The sequence below is a fragment of the Phragmites australis genome, chromosome 20 (assembly GCF_958298935.1).
Source record: "Phragmites australis chromosome 20, lpPhrAust1.1, whole genome shotgun sequence".
Classification (NCBI taxonomy): Eukaryota; Viridiplantae; Streptophyta; class Magnoliopsida; order Poales; family Poaceae; genus Phragmites; species Phragmites australis.
This window is the reverse complement of record NC_084940.1, coordinates 9,581,646-9,598,567: the sequence shown is the minus strand read 5'-3', so window position 1 is coordinate 9,598,567 and position 16,922 is coordinate 9,581,646. Positions and strand designations below refer to the sequence as shown.

General features: G+C 46.8%; 3 protein-coding genes and 1 pseudogene across 3 annotated transcripts; 2 read left to right on the top strand and 2 right to left on the bottom strand.

The window, feature by feature from the left end:
• Positions 1-233: 233 nt before the first annotated feature.
• Positions 234-6,460, bottom strand: LOC133901155 (pentatricopeptide repeat-containing protein At2g20540-like). The gene is made up of 2 exons (XM_062342425.1): positions 4,356-6,460; positions 234-3,940 (listed from the first exon to the last, which is right to left on the bottom strand). The coding sequence occupies exon 1, from the start codon at positions 6,115-6,117 to the stop codon at positions 4,531-4,533; it is 1,587 nt and encodes a 528-aa protein (XP_062198409.1). The 5' UTR covers positions 6,118-6,460; the 3' UTR covers positions 234-3,940; positions 4,356-4,530.
• Positions 3,499-3,934, top strand: LOC133901440 (uncharacterized). Its single transcript, XM_062342813.1, has 2 exons — positions 3,499-3,627; positions 3,732-3,934. Exons 1-2 carry the CDS (start codon positions 3,499-3,501, stop codon positions 3,921-3,923), a joined length of 321 nt encoding a protein of 106 aa, XP_062198797.1. The 3' UTR covers positions 3,924-3,934.
• A 4,889-nt stretch (positions 6,461-11,349) lies between the features above and the next one.
• On the top strand, positions 11,350-13,266 carry LOC133901867 (pentatricopeptide repeat-containing protein At5g61400-like; annotated as a pseudogene).
• Positions 13,267-14,095: 829 nt separating this feature from the next.
• On the bottom strand, positions 14,096-16,664 carry LOC133901868 (fructose-bisphosphate aldolase-lysine N-methyltransferase, chloroplastic-like). Its single transcript, XM_062343404.1, has 6 exons — positions 16,014-16,664; positions 15,891-15,919; positions 15,593-15,804; positions 15,240-15,362; positions 14,713-15,117; positions 14,096-14,625 (listed from the first exon to the last, which is right to left on the bottom strand). The coding sequence occupies exons 1-6, from the start codon at positions 16,499-16,501 to the stop codon at positions 14,413-14,415; spliced, it is 1,470 nt and encodes a 489-aa protein (XP_062199388.1). The 5' UTR covers positions 16,502-16,664; the 3' UTR covers positions 14,096-14,412.
• Positions 16,665-16,922: the final 258 nt, after the last annotated feature.

Below are 16,922 nucleotides of genomic sequence, written 5' to 3'. Positions count from 1 at the left end.
GATACTAGGTTGGATTGGCTCAAAAGAGATAAGATTCATGGCTCCCTCAATAGTGTGGCCTGCACCAAAAATTTAATAATAGAGAAGGATCATTCTCAGTGTCTTTGCTCCATCATTATTGGTAAGAATATTTAAACATTAAACATTATTATGTTACCATCATACAACTCTCCCAAAGCATCAAAGAGAGGAAAAGGCTTAGTCTGAAACTTCTTAGAAGGGCTGTTCAGAATTATTCAAATAATACTTATGGAAAACATGAAAGGACTTTCAAGCAAAAGGCAAAAACAAAAGCAAATAACTTTTTGTGATGACACCTTTTTCTTCCGTATGGTTGCCACTTTCGGTGAAGCTCCCTTCTTATGTTGGCAACCACTACTTGGCGATAGCTTCTTTTGCATAAATGCAGCTTGCATCATGTTGAATTTTGGAGAACCTCTTCCAAATGACATGGTTGTACTATTTCATTGAATGCATTGAAAACAAAATTACATCTGATTGTTTATTACAATTATATAAGCATCTGAAACTTAAATTTAAAAAAGTGCAAATATAGAAATAAACCCATATATCATGACTAGTTATGACTACAATCGCCCCACATTTGCATGGCAATCATATCTCTAACAGAATTTCCATTATCTATTTGACTGCTGAGTGAAACCACATCATTGTTGTAGTCATTGTCTCCTTCGAGAAGATCAACAAATTCTTCGGGTGATATGTTGTCTGGTTGGTCATTGAGCCACCCATCATCCCCATTGTACATTCGGATAAGATTGTGGAATACCGTTGCTACCGCTGGTATCTTCACTTGGTTCTTAATGGGATGTAGTGTCCCTACTTTTAAGATAGGGAAGCATTTCTTTAGAACTCCAATCGTCCTCTCTATATGATTCCGCAATATGGCATGACGATGATTGAACAACTCCTTGTAGTTTCTTGGTCGTTGGTGACCATGACCAAACTCTTTCAAGTGGTATTGGACACCATGATAGGGTGCAAGGAAGGATGGTGTATTAGCATAGCCACCATCGATAAGAAAGAATTTTCCATGAGAAACATGAAAACCTCCAAGTAGTGCAGATCTAAGGACCCTAGCATCTGTGGCAGATCCTTCCCAATCACATAATATGAAAGTGAATTTCAGGTCAAAATCGCAGGCTAGCATGACATTTTTGGCCCAATGTACCCTTTCTATTCCTATAAGGAGCAGCCTTTTCTTGAGAAATGGTAATATGAATGTGTGTGCCATCGATAGCTCCAATGCAATTTTGAAAGAACGAAACATGCATATGACTAAGCTGAATTATTTAGGAGAAATAGAAAAATATCTAACACAAGAGTGTAAAAATGTTCACCTCAAAGTAAGGGAAGAATCGTGGATCACTGCTAATCTTCCAGTGAGTTCCGATTGCAACATTAGGCTTCAAAAATCTATAGGTAAGAGTTGGGATTATATCAAACACTGCCTTAATATGCCAGCGGATGGTTTCTCCGCTGTGCTAAAATTCATATTGCAAGCCCTCATAACTTGCATTACGGGACAACATGAACATGAAGAAACCTAATTTCTTCTCAACTCGAACTCCTCTTGTGTTATGTAAGAGATTCTCTATTCTAAGGAAGTTTGCAACCGCTCTAAAGATATTGAGTTCCATACGGAATGCAACAAGGCAATTCTTCTCTTGTCCCTCAAGTATTTCCTTTAGACACTCCTTGCCAGGAAACCTAGATGTATGCCTTCGTCTTTTCTCTCTCCCTCCACTAGTACCCAACAGATGCAGAGCAGGCAAAAGAAAGAATATTGTCTCATCATCATCTCCTCCTTGTTCCTGGTTAGACGATCTATTCTCAAACCTATTTTTCTACAAAATAAATATCAACTACAATTTAACCCAAATCAAGATTGCTCAGGGAAAAAGCACACTCCTAAGCCTCAACACAATGATGTTGGTCATGGTAAAAACAAAAACCTATGCGAGTGATATTGAACCATTCAAATAAAACACGAAGCGATAATTCAATGGCACACACTAGTGGCAGACAAATTTTTGTTGCTCTGCTCCGTGAGGTTAGAGGCAAACCTTTCCCAAAAAAAAAAAGGTTAGAGGCAAAACCACCTTCAACGCCTAAAAATCTTAGATTACCAGGGTGATTAAAATCTAAACTAGATACAAAAATCTGGTTGATTTTATTATCTATCCAAGCAGAAACACACAAATATATACATTAGAATTAGAACGGATGATACGGCTAATAAAACAAGGCGGAGGCAACAAAAAGAAAGCATGAGGTCACGCGGAGACGAAAGCAAACAGTTCAGCTCGTTTTGTCCCCAATAGCACACTGGTAGCGTGAAACAAATGATATGGCGCCACAGCTGCAAAGATTTTCCGTTGGTGGCCATCGCCGTAATGAGATCTCGAGGATCCGCCGGCTGGAGCACGATCAGACCCAGATCCGCCGCATCTAAGCCTACTGAACGAAGCATGGATGGATCTAGGACGCGAGCACGAGCACGATAGATCTGTACGGTGCTGTTGGACTACTAGTAGAACAGAACGTGCGAGCAAAATTAGCAGGTGGCCCGGCAAGGAAGGCAAATGATATGGGATTAGTATAGTACCTTGCCGAGGAAGGAGGACGAACTGCCAAGCTTGGAGATGGTGCATGCGAAGTTGGCGGGCGCACCGCCGAGGGCCTTGACGAAGCCACCAGAGTCGGCCAGCGAGAGGTCGGCCACGTCCGGCACGAAGTCAAGTAGGCTACCAGAGTCGAGGAGAGGAGTAGCGCCTCAGCCGCCAGATCGAGGAGGAGAGCAGCGGGCGCTGCAACCTCCAGTGCCAGACGCGAGAGTCATCCCGTTCCACGCCTCGATAGGGATTTTTCTTTTTCCCACGGTTTGGCGTGGATTGGCGTGGGTTGTCCTGATCCACAGCCCTACCAAATACGATTTCTGGACACCCTCGTGATTTAGGCCACACATGTATGAAATTTCATAGCAGGCCGAGATTTCTGGACACCCCCATGATTTAGGCCACACATGTACAAAATTTCCTAGCAACGGGCGCCGTGGCCTCCAACGCCAGACGCGAGAGTCATCCCGTTCCACACCTCGATGGGGATTTTTCTTTTTTCCTCGGTTTGGCGTAGATTGGCGTGGGTTGTCCTGATCCACAGCCCTACCAAATACGATTTCTGGACACCCCCGTGATTTAGGCCACACATGTATAAAATTTCCTAGCAGGCCGAGATGAGGGCTCGATCGACCGACAGGCGAGAATATTCGGACGACACGAGAAGAGAGAGCCCCGCATAAAGACCCGCTTGTGCGAGGCGAAGAGGGACATTTGATTTTTTTGCCACCCTGCCACTACACTGGTAAGCCATATCCTTGCATTGAGGATAATCATCATAGTTTCTTGAACAAAGGATAATCGTCGTAGTTAGAGTACCCGAGATTACTAATGGCAGACCTTGCGCATCATGACAACCATGTGTTTCATGCAGTGTTTAACGAGAGCACTTAGGAATGAGGACCCGGGATTACTAATGGCAGCATCGACATTGCTCCTACCATTTCAGCCTTTGATGGTTTCAGCTATCCGCACAGGATTGATGGAGGCAAGTGACCTAAATGACCTGACATATTTTTCTAGGTAAAAGAAACCACTTCAATGATCAACAGACCAATTTGTTTGGAAATCTAACTATTTTCTAAATGGCAGGTTTCCTTTGCAAGAAGGGCATCAATTAAACCAGAGCTCAGGATGGCACATAACCTGCATAAGATGTCATCTCTGTTGGAAGGCGTGCTGTTTATTGCCGACAATTGCTTACCAGAGACTCCCTATATCCACGCTGCGTGGCATCTTGCCGCCGCGATTGGCATTGGGACATGCAATAAGCTTCTTGAATGACAGTGGAAACTATCCTGCTGATATCAACAAGTAGTTGATTTCAGTCTTATCCAGAAGACAGAGTTATATCAAATAGCAACTTATCGATGTTAAAAACAGCAAACATCGTAGGTCTATATCAGAGAGACGATTGGAATGTTTATCAGAAAACTGCTTCTTTTCCTCTCATAAAAAGAATTGTCGGTAAGAAAATTAGATGAACTGGGTGTCTAGGATGGTTTATATCTGAATTTCTGCTAGGATTTTGCATTGATTTTTCGTCATTATTGTGACAATGAGGTGAGCTGTCGTGGATAGCTTTCGCCACAAAATAAATAAGATGAAATGAAACGTTTACGGTTGGGACTATAATATACCGAGCTATAATTGTTTCTACCAGTTATATCCCGTAAGTGCTATAAAGGAATGTAAAACAATGGATCATGCGTTAACCTGAAAAGGAGCAATAATGGTGCATAATATCACAGGTTGACCAGAAGGCGGTGAAGATGTAGGCTTAACACCTGACGATCACGATCACATAATTGCAACGCTTGTTCAAGTACAGATGCTTACTGCACATAGACTTTATGTGAAAACTTGTAAGTCACTGATCAATAAGTTGAGGTCATGCTACCACTATGCTGGACTGGTTTTGATTCACCCAGCTTCTTCCGGCAGGCTTCTCAGCATTCAGTGCAGCCACTCTTTCCCTCACCATCTGAGCCTGTTCCCACTGTCCAACGCCAGCGTACATGTTTGACAGCAGCACAAGGTGGCCGGCTGCACGTTCTGGCTGCAGCTCAATCAATCTATCAGTCACTTTAGATGCGAGCTCAAGATTGCCTTCCCTCCTGCACCCACTCAGTAGTGCACCCCACACACTCTCGTTGGGCCGAAATGGCATTTTCTCCACAAGCTCAAGTGCTTCGTGCAATCGTCTCCTGCGGCAGAGCATATCAATCATGCATCCGTAGTGTTGTATATCTGGAGTAATCCCATAAACTCTTTCCATGCTCTCGAAGTATCTCTGTCCATCATCAATCCTCCCTGCATGGCTGGACGCCTGCAGAACTGCGAGCAGCGTGGCACCATCAGGACGCTCCTGCATTCTGTGGAACAAGTCCAGTGCCTCCTCGGCACGACCATGCATAGCTAGCCCTGAGATCATAGTTGTCCATGAAACAGTACTCCGCCTTGGCATCACAAGAAACATGCGTAGCGCGTCCTCCACAGCGCCACACTTCACATACATATGGATGAGTGCATTGTCCAGCAGCACCGTTCTCCGCTGCCACCCTTCCTGGTTCACGCGGGCATGCACCCACCGCCCAAGCTCCAGGTCACCCAGCTCCGCACACGCCGTCAGCAAGGCAACCATCGTCACCGCGTCATCCTTAACCCTCGCCTTCCTCATTCCCCAGAACAGCTCCACCGCCTCTGCTGCCCTCCCGGCGTTCGCGCACCCCCCAATCACCGTCGTCCACGCCACTGCGTCCCTCCCAGGCATCTCATGACCAAAGAACCGCAGCGCAGCGTCCACCTCCCCGCACCGCACGTACGCGGCGAGCATGCAGTTCCACGCCACCACCGTCCTGCCCGGCATTTCATCGAACACCTTCCGGGCGTCCTTGAGCTGCTGGGACGCCGCGTACACGCCAATGAGGCTGGTCATCACATGCCCGCCGGAGGACGCGAGTGCCCCGCCAACGAGCGCGCGTGCGTGGAGGACGCGGCCGTGGGGGAGCACCCCGGCGCCCGCGGCTGCGAGCGCGGCGAGGAGGGTGGAGAAGGAGAATGCGTTGGGCCGCAGCCCGTGAGGGCCCACGAGTCGGGAGAAGAGCGCGAGCAAGGCCCGGGGCGTGGCGCCCGACGAGGCGGCAGCGCGGAGGAGGAGGTTGGCGAGGGTCGGAGAAACGGGGTAGTGCGGGGATGCGGAGTGGAAGAGGGACTCGGCGCGGGGGAGGTCGGCGGCGGCCGCGGCGAGGGAGAGGAGCTTGGCGAGGAGGAAGCGCTTGTGTGTGAAGCCGTTGAGGACGAGCTGCGCGTGGAGCTGGTCGAGGGCGCGGCGGGCAGCGGACGGGGAGGGGGAGCGCGCGCGGCGGAGGTGCTGCGCGAGGAGGTAGAGGCGCTGCTGCAGCTCGCGGGAGTAGGGAATGTGAGGCGGCAGGTTCGGCGGGAGGAGGGGAGCGCGGCGTGCGGGGTCGCTCGGCATGTCTCGCGCCCCGGCTGCCTGGCCTCTGGCTCGGTGGTTGTCTGCTGCCAATGCCAAGAATGGCTCGGTACAAGTCGAGCAACTCCAAGCATGTCGCTTCTGACTTCTGAGGTTGCAAACATTTCCATTGTGATTCAGGATGTTGGGTGTTTGTACCTAGGACCTGTCACTTGTATAGTAACATGTCATTTTGCTTTCTTTTTCTTAAACCAAAAACTGTCGTAGACTCGGAGGTCAAAGGGCTAAAGTGGGGTCATGGAGCACCAATCTTGTCCGGGCTCAAACCAACACATCCACGTCATTCTTAAGGGAAAGATAGAGCTTCTAGCATTATTTTAAAAAGAAAAAAGAAAGACTACATCTCATAAACTACCGAATGATGTATATTTAAAATTCTAAACTATAAAACAGGTATTATGAATCTTAAACTTTACAAAATTGTTTACTTAACCTTAATCCGGTTTCTGAGGTTGTTTTGCCACACAGATTGGACACCATTTTGACTCCGGTCAAAGATTGATCGGACTGTGTTGACCGCGGCAACAACGACATCACCGACGGCGAACGACGCAACATCTCGGTCCATGAGTAGCACCAACAGATCCAACGCTACATGCGAAGTTGAGTAATGGGACATGCAGTCTATGGTGACCACTGGAGCGCAGGCAGCGGCGGCCATGGCAGTACGGTGGCTCAGAGCTCCGACGACGACGTGGATTTGGCTAGGAGGAGGGGAAAAAGAACAGCAACGAGCCTTACCTTGTCATGAGGGTTTGATTTGGGGTGTCCTTGGCCAGAGGGGGTGACCAGAGTGGTTAGGCGTCAGTGGTGGCTCATCATGATGGCGGCGGTGGAGCTCGGCTCGAAGAAAACTCCTAGCGACCGCGTCCTTGTGCTCGACTTGAAGGACCTCGGTGCAGCACCAGATCTGGGGAAACCACGCTCGGATGGCTCGGATTTGGCTGGTGGGCAGTGGATTTTGGCTGACAGCATCGCTTCTCCATGCTCTGTTCCTGCTTGGCTCGGCAAAGGGAACGAGGAGATGGAGGTGGGGAGCATATGGGTGAGGTTGGAGCGGAGCTCCCTGGACCAGTTGGAGTAGCAGGGCAGCGTTGGGGTGATGTGGTTTTTTTTAGAAGAGAGATAACTCGGCTTTTATTGAAAGCCAATAAGAAGTATCAAAGACCATACAACAAACTATACAAAAACGAAACCAAAAAACCAAAAACTAGACCGGAAGGACCAGCCGAAAGAAAACAGAGATCAACACAAAGTTCAGAGCAACTGGGAGAGATCACTTTCACAGCACAACAACACAGACTAGAACGGTTGCCGATTGCTCAAGGAAGAAACCAACGCCAATGGCTAGAGCACCACCACATCAGACGGGCACACGGGGCTGACTTTAAAGGATTTGGTTCACTGCACCATTCTCGACATCGCTGCCTCCATGTTCATCATATCATCGCGTTTGAGAAGGGCCTTCCACTTCTGCAAGTATGAAATCCTAGAAAACATAATGTCAATCGAAGAAGCAGGGAGTTTCCTTTCAATCGCCATTTTATTGCGTGCCCTCCAGACAGCCCACTCAAAGCCTGCAATCAAAAACAAACCCAAATTGTGTGATATTTTAAAGGTCCGATTGATCCAATTATGAAACATATCACCCATCGATTTGGGTTGATCCGACCAACCAAAACATTCAACCAAGCAGCACCATGCAAAACAGCAATGCGGCAACTAAACAGGATATGATCAGAGGTTTCTAAATTGCCACATAACCGACAGCTCTCACTGCCCTTCCAGCCCCTCTTCTTCATAGTAGTTGCAGATTGTAATCTGTTGTTTACAACTCGCAAAAGGAAGATTTTTATTTTGAGTGGCAGTTTGCTCTCCCAGATCATGCAAGCTTCCTTGCTGGTGGCCCCTCCAAAGGTAAGGAACTTGTATAGAGATCTGGTGGAATAGATTCCAGATTTGTCCAAAGCCCATATCACTTCATCTTCTGCACCATCAAGATGGATTTCCTGCAATTGTGTGTAGAGAGCCTGCAGCTTGCTATTTTCTGATTGGTTCACGGATCTTCTGAAAGTCAGGGCCCAGCTGCTATAAGTGTAACAATCATCAACCATGGCATCTGGGTCATCACAGAGGTCAAAAAGCTTTGGATATTGGACTTTAATTGGAGTGTGTCCCAGCCATACATCCTTCCAAAATACAGTCTTATCCCCTCCATTCACTCTGTATATGGTCCCCCATTTGAAAAGATGCTTGACCTTGTGAATCCCTCGCCAGAATTGAGAAGTCCCTCTTCTCTTTGATCTGGAGAACAAGCCATCCGGCATGTATTTGGCCTTTAGGATTTGACACCATGCCTCTTGGCTATTCTTCACTATCTTCCAGACCCACTTAACCAGCAGACATTTATTCATCTTCATGGTATTTGCAGTGCCCAAACCCCCATATTCTTTTGGTCTACACACTGCCTCCCACTTTAGCATGTGGTATTTAAAATTGTCATCAGCCCCTTGCCAGAAGAAATTGGCTCTAATTGAATCCATCTTCTTGTGCACCCCTACCGGCAGATGGTAAAACCCCATAGTGTAAGTGGGAATGCTGCTCAGACAAGAATTAGTCAAAGTAAGTCTCCCCCCTGAGGACATGTTCTTCCCTTTCCAGGGCGAGAGTCACTTATACATCTTCGTGGTAACTGGCTCGAACATCTTAACCCCTAGATGTTGATCTGATATGGGAATCCCCAAATACTTCAAGGGGAGTTCCCCCAATTTGCAGTTTAGCATGTTGGCCACCCACTCCTTATTGGCACTGTCAAAACCAAAAATGAAGATCTCACTTTTGTGGAAGTTGATCTTTAGCCCTGATATCCACTCAAAGCAATATAGAAGGATTTTCAGATTAAGAATGGACTGGTCTGATACATTAGACATCAAAACAGTGTCATCTGCATATTGAACCCGTGACACCCCCCTTGGTATTAGATGAGTCAAGACTCCCTTAACTAAACCTTTTATCCCTTCTCCACCAGGTCTCCCAGGACATCAGCAACCAAATTGAAAGGAGTTGGAGACAGAGGATCACCCTGCCTAAATCCTTGATAAGTTCTAAAGTATGGACTCCTTTGCCCATTGATGTTAATGCGCACCTGCCCGCCTTGGACATCTTTCATCACCCAATTTACCCAAGTGTCCGGGAAACCTTTCCTCATAAGGACTTCCTGAAGGAAATTCCATCTAACTTTATCATATGCCTTCTCAAATAGTCGGGGTGATGTGATTGTTTCTGCAGCAACGGAGTTGTTGCTGCTATCTATTGTGGAGTCGAGAGGATGAAGTGAGGGAGAGGAGAGAGTAGGAGGGGATAAGGTCGACTGCCCCTGATGTGGAGTTGACGAGAAGCTCACGGTGCTTGACGATGTCAAGTTTGGACAGAGCCCGTGCGGCCACGTGGCCAAGTCTTTTTGTGTGCGGTCGGGAGGTTGAAGAAGCTAATTAGCTATTGGCTGTTGTATGTGTATACATGCGTATTTATTTATTTTATTTGATTCTCTAATTTTTCTATCTAGCCTATGTGGCAAAACCAGTGTCAATGTGGACGCCAGTAAGGCGAAAACAGCCTCAAAAACCAAGTTAGGGGGGGTTAAGTAAACAATTTTGCAAAGTTTAAGGTCCACAATATCTGGTTTTGTAGTTCGTAGCTTTAAGTATACACCAGTTGATAGTTCAAGGGGTTATATAGATTTTTTCCTTTTAAGAATAAAGGACCAAAACTGACCACTATTGCATGTACGTCAATATCTCTACTAGGCCAGGGTATTTAGTTTTTTCGGATTTTAGGTTTGGGTTTTTTTCGATGTAGGAACAATTCGGTTTTTAGAATATGCAAACTGAAGATGATGAGAAATATTGGAAAACTACCCAATTCGGTTCCAGATTTCACCAAATTTCATATCAGACCCGACTATTGTTTCAGATCAGGGTATCCTAACGTGAACAAGTGTTGAACTGCTGATGCAGCATGAGCAAGTGCTAACATAGTAATAGATAAACAAAGTGATATCATACAAATAAACTAACAAACTATGCATCATGAAATGGTCGAGTGGAGTCAAGGTCTCAGCTCTTAGGTAGTCTCTGGGGTGGTTGAGTGGAGTATGTGAATGGTTGAATGCTTGAACGGCTGGTGGCTAGGGTTTTGCTGGCTGGGGATTCAGGGGAATGGGATGAGATACTGTGTGGGGAGGGGTGCTAGGGAGGGTTAGGTTGTTAGGGGGAAGTGGCCAAGGCCCGAGGCCGAGTGCCAAAGTGGATGTGGATCGGTGAGGTGCTTGGTGGATGATTAGATGAGCAGGTCAGTTGGCCACTGGAGTCGGTCTTTGGTGGTTCGGTGTTTGACACCCTAAAACCGAACTGACCACCATAAACCAAATAGCACAAAAATACAAACCGAATTGGCCATTGAAAAAACCACCAATATTGGTGGTTCGGTTTCAGTTCGGTTCTTCGGTTCTAGGGGATTTTTGCCCAGTCCTAGTCTCTACAAAGATAAGTGACTTCTGTATGATACCACACGCTGAAAAAAATTTCCAATTTCTCCTACCAATGAACCATTTCTTATGAAGTTCTAGAGAAAAAAGGAACTTCATAATATACCACTAAATTCTCTCGCCTTGAGCATTAGTCATCCTACCCTATTTATCAGAGTGACCTTGTATGTCATTGTGATATGTGAGTGGCAAATTCAGAAAGGCACACAAATTGAGTGTTTTATTCTAAAACCTTCCTAGCAAAAAAAAAATGTGAAATTCTTGCGTAGGACCCACCAATATATAATGTGGGGAAAGCTTGTCATCACATATACTACAGCTTATATCCCGGTATTAAGGTTTTTAAAAAACTTGCCATAACATGCACCACCCAGAGCTTACCTGGGATCCAAACCTTCAACCACCTATAATTTCTTACATGGCTAGACTATGTGAGATTTGACTGAGGATCAAACACGTCATGTATCCAAATGAAAACCTTGGGGCTCATCATGGGCAAAGCTACATATAATTTGGGTGGTGCACTAACATCCAGATAAAAAAAATTATTAGTAATCTGCTTATATTGATCATATAAATTTATATATATTATTAGATATATAATGAAACTGAAGTGACACTAGATCATTTTAACTTAAACTTCGCGCTCATATAGTCCTGACGTCACGAGATGCTGGAACAAACCCCGTAGTCAAATACAGCAGATCTGCCGCAGCCCCAATGCCAACCCCATGCCGCCCTCCTCCCCATCGCTCCGCTTCCTCCTCTCCTCCCGCCGCCGTCGCCAAAGCTTCTCTGCCTCCGCCGACGCCTTCGCACCCGCTGGCAGCCCGACTTCCTCCCGCGACCGCGCCGCGCGCCTCGCCGCCGCCGTCCACGGCTCGGCCGCGGCCAAGAACTTCGCGCACGCCATCCGTTTGACGAAATCCCTCGTCCAGGCCTCTCCCTCCTCCACAGGCCCGCGTCCCGGCGCCGCCGCCGCCTCCTTCGCCTTCATTGCGCTCGCCTCCACCGACAGCTCCCCCGCCCCCGCGCTCGGCGTGCTCGTCATCGCTTTCTGCCAGATGTCGCTGCTCGACGAGGCGCTGTCTGTCTTCCTCCGCCTGCGGACGCTGCCGGCGTGCAACGCGATTCTGGACGGACTTGTGAAAGCACGCAGGTTTGGGTGCGCCTGAGAGCTGTTCGACGAAATGCTCAGCCGGGGAACGGTGCCCGGTGTGGTCACCTACAATACGCTCATCAACGCGTGCCGGCATCAGGGTGCTGTGGCGAAGGCTTGGGAGATGTGGAATCAGATGGTGGCGAGACGAATTGATCCAAATGTGGTCACATACACAACGATGATATGTGCACTTTGTGAAGAGGGCTGCATCGGCGAGGCTGAGCGGCTGTTTGTCACGATGAAGGAAGCAGAGATGCAGCCTAATCTATACACATACAATGTGCTGATGAGCAGCCCCTGTCAGGGTGATGATGTCAACCGCTCATTTGCGTTGTACCAGGAATTGCTGAAGAGTGGCCCTGTTCCATATGCTGTTATCTTTTCGACACTGATTGACGGTTTCTGCAAGGTGAAGAGGTTCAGTGAAGCAAAAAAGATGTTTCTTGACATGTCCAGGTTTGGGGTTGCTCCTACTGTGCCTGTGTACAACAGTTTGATGGATGGAGCTTTCAGGTCTGGAAATGCGCGAGAAGCATTAGCAAATTTATCAGGAGATGACTCGCCTAAGGTTGTGCCCGGATGAGTTCACCTGCAGCATAGTTGTAAGAGGCCTTTGTGATGGAGGGCAAGTGCAGGTAGCGACCAGGTTTCTTGAAGGAGTGTGGCAATATGGTGCTAATCTGAATGCTGCTGCTTACAATGCACTAATTGATGAGTACTGCAAGGATGGAAATTTGGAGGAAGCCCTATCAACATGCACAAGAATGACTGAGGTTGGAATTGATAGATGGGCATTCGAAGATAGGGAGATGGAAATAGCAACTGCTATATACACGGAGATGGTTGCTAAAGGGATTGAGCCTAATGTGGTGGCATACACGGCTCTCATTCATGGCCATGCCAAGAATGGTTGCATAGATGGTGCTTTCTGGTTACATAAGGAGATGACAGAGAAAGGCATTTCTCCTAATGCGATCACAGTGTCAGTTCTTGTTGATGGTCTGTGCAGAGTGAATAGGGTTCGGGATGCAGTCAGGTTCGTCATGGAGTTCTCTGGGAAGTACAATTATCTTCATTCTTATTTCTCAAACTCTATAACTGACGAAGGCCATTCAATTCCAAACAGTGTGGCATATATGACCTTGATATATGACCTCTATATAGATGGCCAATACAATGAAGCGGGTAAGATCTTCTCTTGCATGAGAGAATCAGGTATGGTGCCTGATAGCTTCACTTACACACTACTCATTCGTGGGCAGTGCATGCTTGGCTGTCTTGAATGCCATGATGCTCTATGCTGATATGATGAAGATAGGGGTTCAACCCATGAGATACAAGATAGTCTGCCCTGAGATTTGGTCATGCGAACTACTGAATGGTCTCTGAAACTGTTGAATGCTAAGAATTGGCCTTCGACTGGATTCAGGGGCCGTTTGGTAGAGCTCTGATTCTGTGATGAGAGTGATTCTAGGGTGGAAGTGATTCTGTGATGGAAGTGATTCTATTTGTAAAATCGTTTGGTATGCTAGTGGTGGAAGTGATTCCTGAGAGAATATTGTGTTGAAATCGAGGAGAATTAGTCGGGAATCAGATGAAGCTAGTTTTCTCAACTCCCACCTCGCTATACAAAACGGGAAGTGATTCCCGCGCGGAATCACTCCCCGACCAACCCGTTTAGCAGCGTTGGGAGCGATTCCAACGCGGAATCAGCTCCTAGAGCTCTACCAAATGAGGCCTCAGCGCACTTCAACACAAGCCAGTTCACAGATTGTGGAACCTAATGGCTTGTCAGTCATCAATCAGTATGGTGGACCATTCTGCTACATCTAGTGAAACATTGATGGCTCGCCACTAAAAAAAAATCTCTCTCACGAGCTCCAGGGAAGGAATATTCGGACAATTTCAACCTGGTTCTCAAGGCAAATCAAGTCAAACCAATTTTACTTTAATTGGCATCATTTTGAAGCCGTGGCTCTGTAAATGAAAAGAGCGCTCCCATTCCCTATGTCATTATGAGTGGCATGCTGATTAACAGGAACTGCAGAAAAATGATTGTAATGAACAAAGCATGACAGTTGAAGCCAAACTGTAGCAGATCACAAAACTGCAACCCATCACGGCAAACTATTATACTGCTGGTTGATATAATGGGATCGCCGTGCATGTAACCTCCACCTGGGATAGATGTGGTCTGGTCTGAGGAGGAATGCAGATGCAAGTATGCAACATATGCTGCACTAGGAGTATGATTAACCATAAGGCCCATACCACCTTTAGATATTGTACAGCTTTAGTGGCAGTAGTCAAGTTTGTTGCCAGATGCGCTAGTGAGAAGATGTCCACATGTATTTAAGTGAATATGAATACAGTTATTCACCTGATAGAACTATGATTGATGATATTGTATTCTTTTAGATGCCGATGATGATTCAATTTTTCTAATTATTTACTGATTATATAACAGAAGTGTGCATACCATTTTACCATGCAATGCTTGATAACTGAGTCAGAATTCTTTTTTTTTTCATTAGTTCAATGCAGCAAAATGGCACAATTCAAAAACTGTCTAGGATTCCCAAAAAATAATTTCACCATTGTCGCCAACTAAACCAAGATCCTTGAGTCTTCTTTCCTGGTAATACTCAAGACCATCCAATTCTTCCTCCCTCTGCTTAAAAATATCATCAATTTGCTGAAGTACTTTCTTTTCACCGACCCTTACTCCAATAGCAATTTTTAGTCTGGACTGCAAATTTTCTCTCTGCAATAGTTCTTCATCCTGAATGTTTCATGCATGTTTCATAAGATTAATAAGGAGATAACAAAATGAAATAAAGGAATAGCATTGTTCATTTAATAAGCAAACCTCCTCTATTGTGGTGTGATAGGCAGCAATGGCAGATTTGCAGGCATCTTGGATGACCTGGCATATTGATTCCTCGTTGTCAGGACTCACAGGCAGTTCAAGGTGGCCCCAAACTGAATTCCTAAAGAGTGCTTCCAAGAGAAATGCATCTGTTCCACCAATGCAAAGTAATCGCAGGTAAGGAAGCATTTGAGGAGGAAGGGGTTCATCGAGGACAACATCAAAATATGCAGTCTCCCCTAGCCCGTTTAGCTCTGCAATGTCAAGCTTGTCTCCATAAAATGGATCAGATTCAGATATCTCCAGGGTAACAGTATATGAATCCCTTCGTGGATTTGATTCAATGAACCCGTAATCAAGCGCTAATTCGGCATTACTCTTGTCCAGGTCGTACTGAATATATATCTGTCAAAGCAGAGTTCGGTTATAAATAGCACACATCTAGCTTATTCACTCAAGACGTCTATATATGATGAAAGCCACATAAACATAGCACCTAGTGCAGAAATATGGAACTTCATTCGTACCTGTTCTCCAGATTTAACATCCACTGGTGCTCGCAAAGAGAACACGAGTTCCCTACCAAAAAGGCCCTTTCCTTTAATCTCCCAACAGGATCCTTCTGAGGTAATATCAGGACTGTGATTAACCTGATTTGGCAAGGCACCACAACAACTATGAAAGAATGCATTCCAAATCTTCGAACTGTATGACACGTTGTGGGAAAAGAGTACAAAAAAACTCTATGGAAAATATGTGATCTTCTGATAAACTTAATCACGGGCGTTACAAGAATGTTCACTGCAATAGTAAGTAGGTTTTGCGGCCTGTTGGGCTAGAATTATAAAATGCTGACATAGTTTGCGTTCTGAGAACTTACCAGATCAGCGAATGGTATGAGAGAAAGCTTATCGCCACGGAGCTCTGGAAACACCCTTGATCTGAGTATTCCAAATGCCCACAGGAAATCATCGAATGTTATGGTGCCAGGGAAGAGGTCCTTGTTCGCACTTATGATATCAGCTTCAACACTATCAAATTCACTCTGCACATAGTCTTTCACGCCCATTGTTGTGCTCAGTAACTGTGTTCCTGCAAGTTACAGAATCACAAAGGTTAGTACAGCAAGCAACAAATCCACCAAACAATTGGCATGGATTTTTGCATTGCGCACGCACCTTGTATCTCTAGGAGCTCTTCATCTGACCTGCACTGGAGCCATGAAGCACCACTCAAAAGCATCAGAACGGCGTAGAAGCATTTCAAGAAACACATGGAGAGCGATCAGCGTTAGCACTCACCAGAAGATGGTGGAGTCGGTTTGGCGCGGGAGGATGGCGAGGTAGGGCGCCCACGGCGAGTCCGCCCCGCGCGCGGCCTCCCGGAGCAGGAGCAGTGCGACGGCGACCCACGGACGGAGGTCCCCGCCGCCGCACGCGCGGCCGATGTCGGATGCCGCGACGGCGTCGGCGTCCATCCAGAGCTTCTTGGGCACCTCCGCGACGACCTCACCGCGCGGCAGGTCCCGCGACGCCACGAGGCCGAGGCCCTCCTGCACGGCGGCCGGAAAGGCCTTTCCCTCGCCCGCGCCGTGGGATGAGAGCCAGCGCCGGAAGTCCTGCAGCGCGGACGCTGCCGCGGTGGCACTGCTGGCTGCCGCGCGGGGGAGCAGGCGGTGGCGGGGCCTCGGCGGCCGACTGGGCAAGCGGAGGCGAGGAGGCAGCGGGCCGGGGGAGTAGGGGCGACGCTGCGGGTGGAGGTGGTGACGATGGAGGAGGAGCGTGGCCATGGCTCGGTGGCGCGCCGGGAGGAGACGGAGTCGGGAGAGATGGGATCCCGCCGCGGCGCAGGGGATAGATGATGGTTTGGACGGCCGACCACGACCGTTGGTTATGCTAGTCCCAGTCCCAGGCCGTGTGCAGAATGCGTCTCCACAGCATCGCACGACGAGGTTATCGCTATCCTTGAGATGTTCCACAAATTTGCTCAAATTGTTCATGTGTGCGGCCCGCTGTAGTATTTTATTATGATAATTTAAAAAATTAATTATTTGTATTTTAGTAACGTAAAATTATATTTTTTAAAATGAAAAAAATAATAGTAAAAATAAGTAATATATGGCTGATAAAAGGAAATAAACTAAGAGTACAAGTTGTTGTAGTTTTATAAAAATAGATATCAGAAGTTATAGTTTTGTATTATAAAGGGAC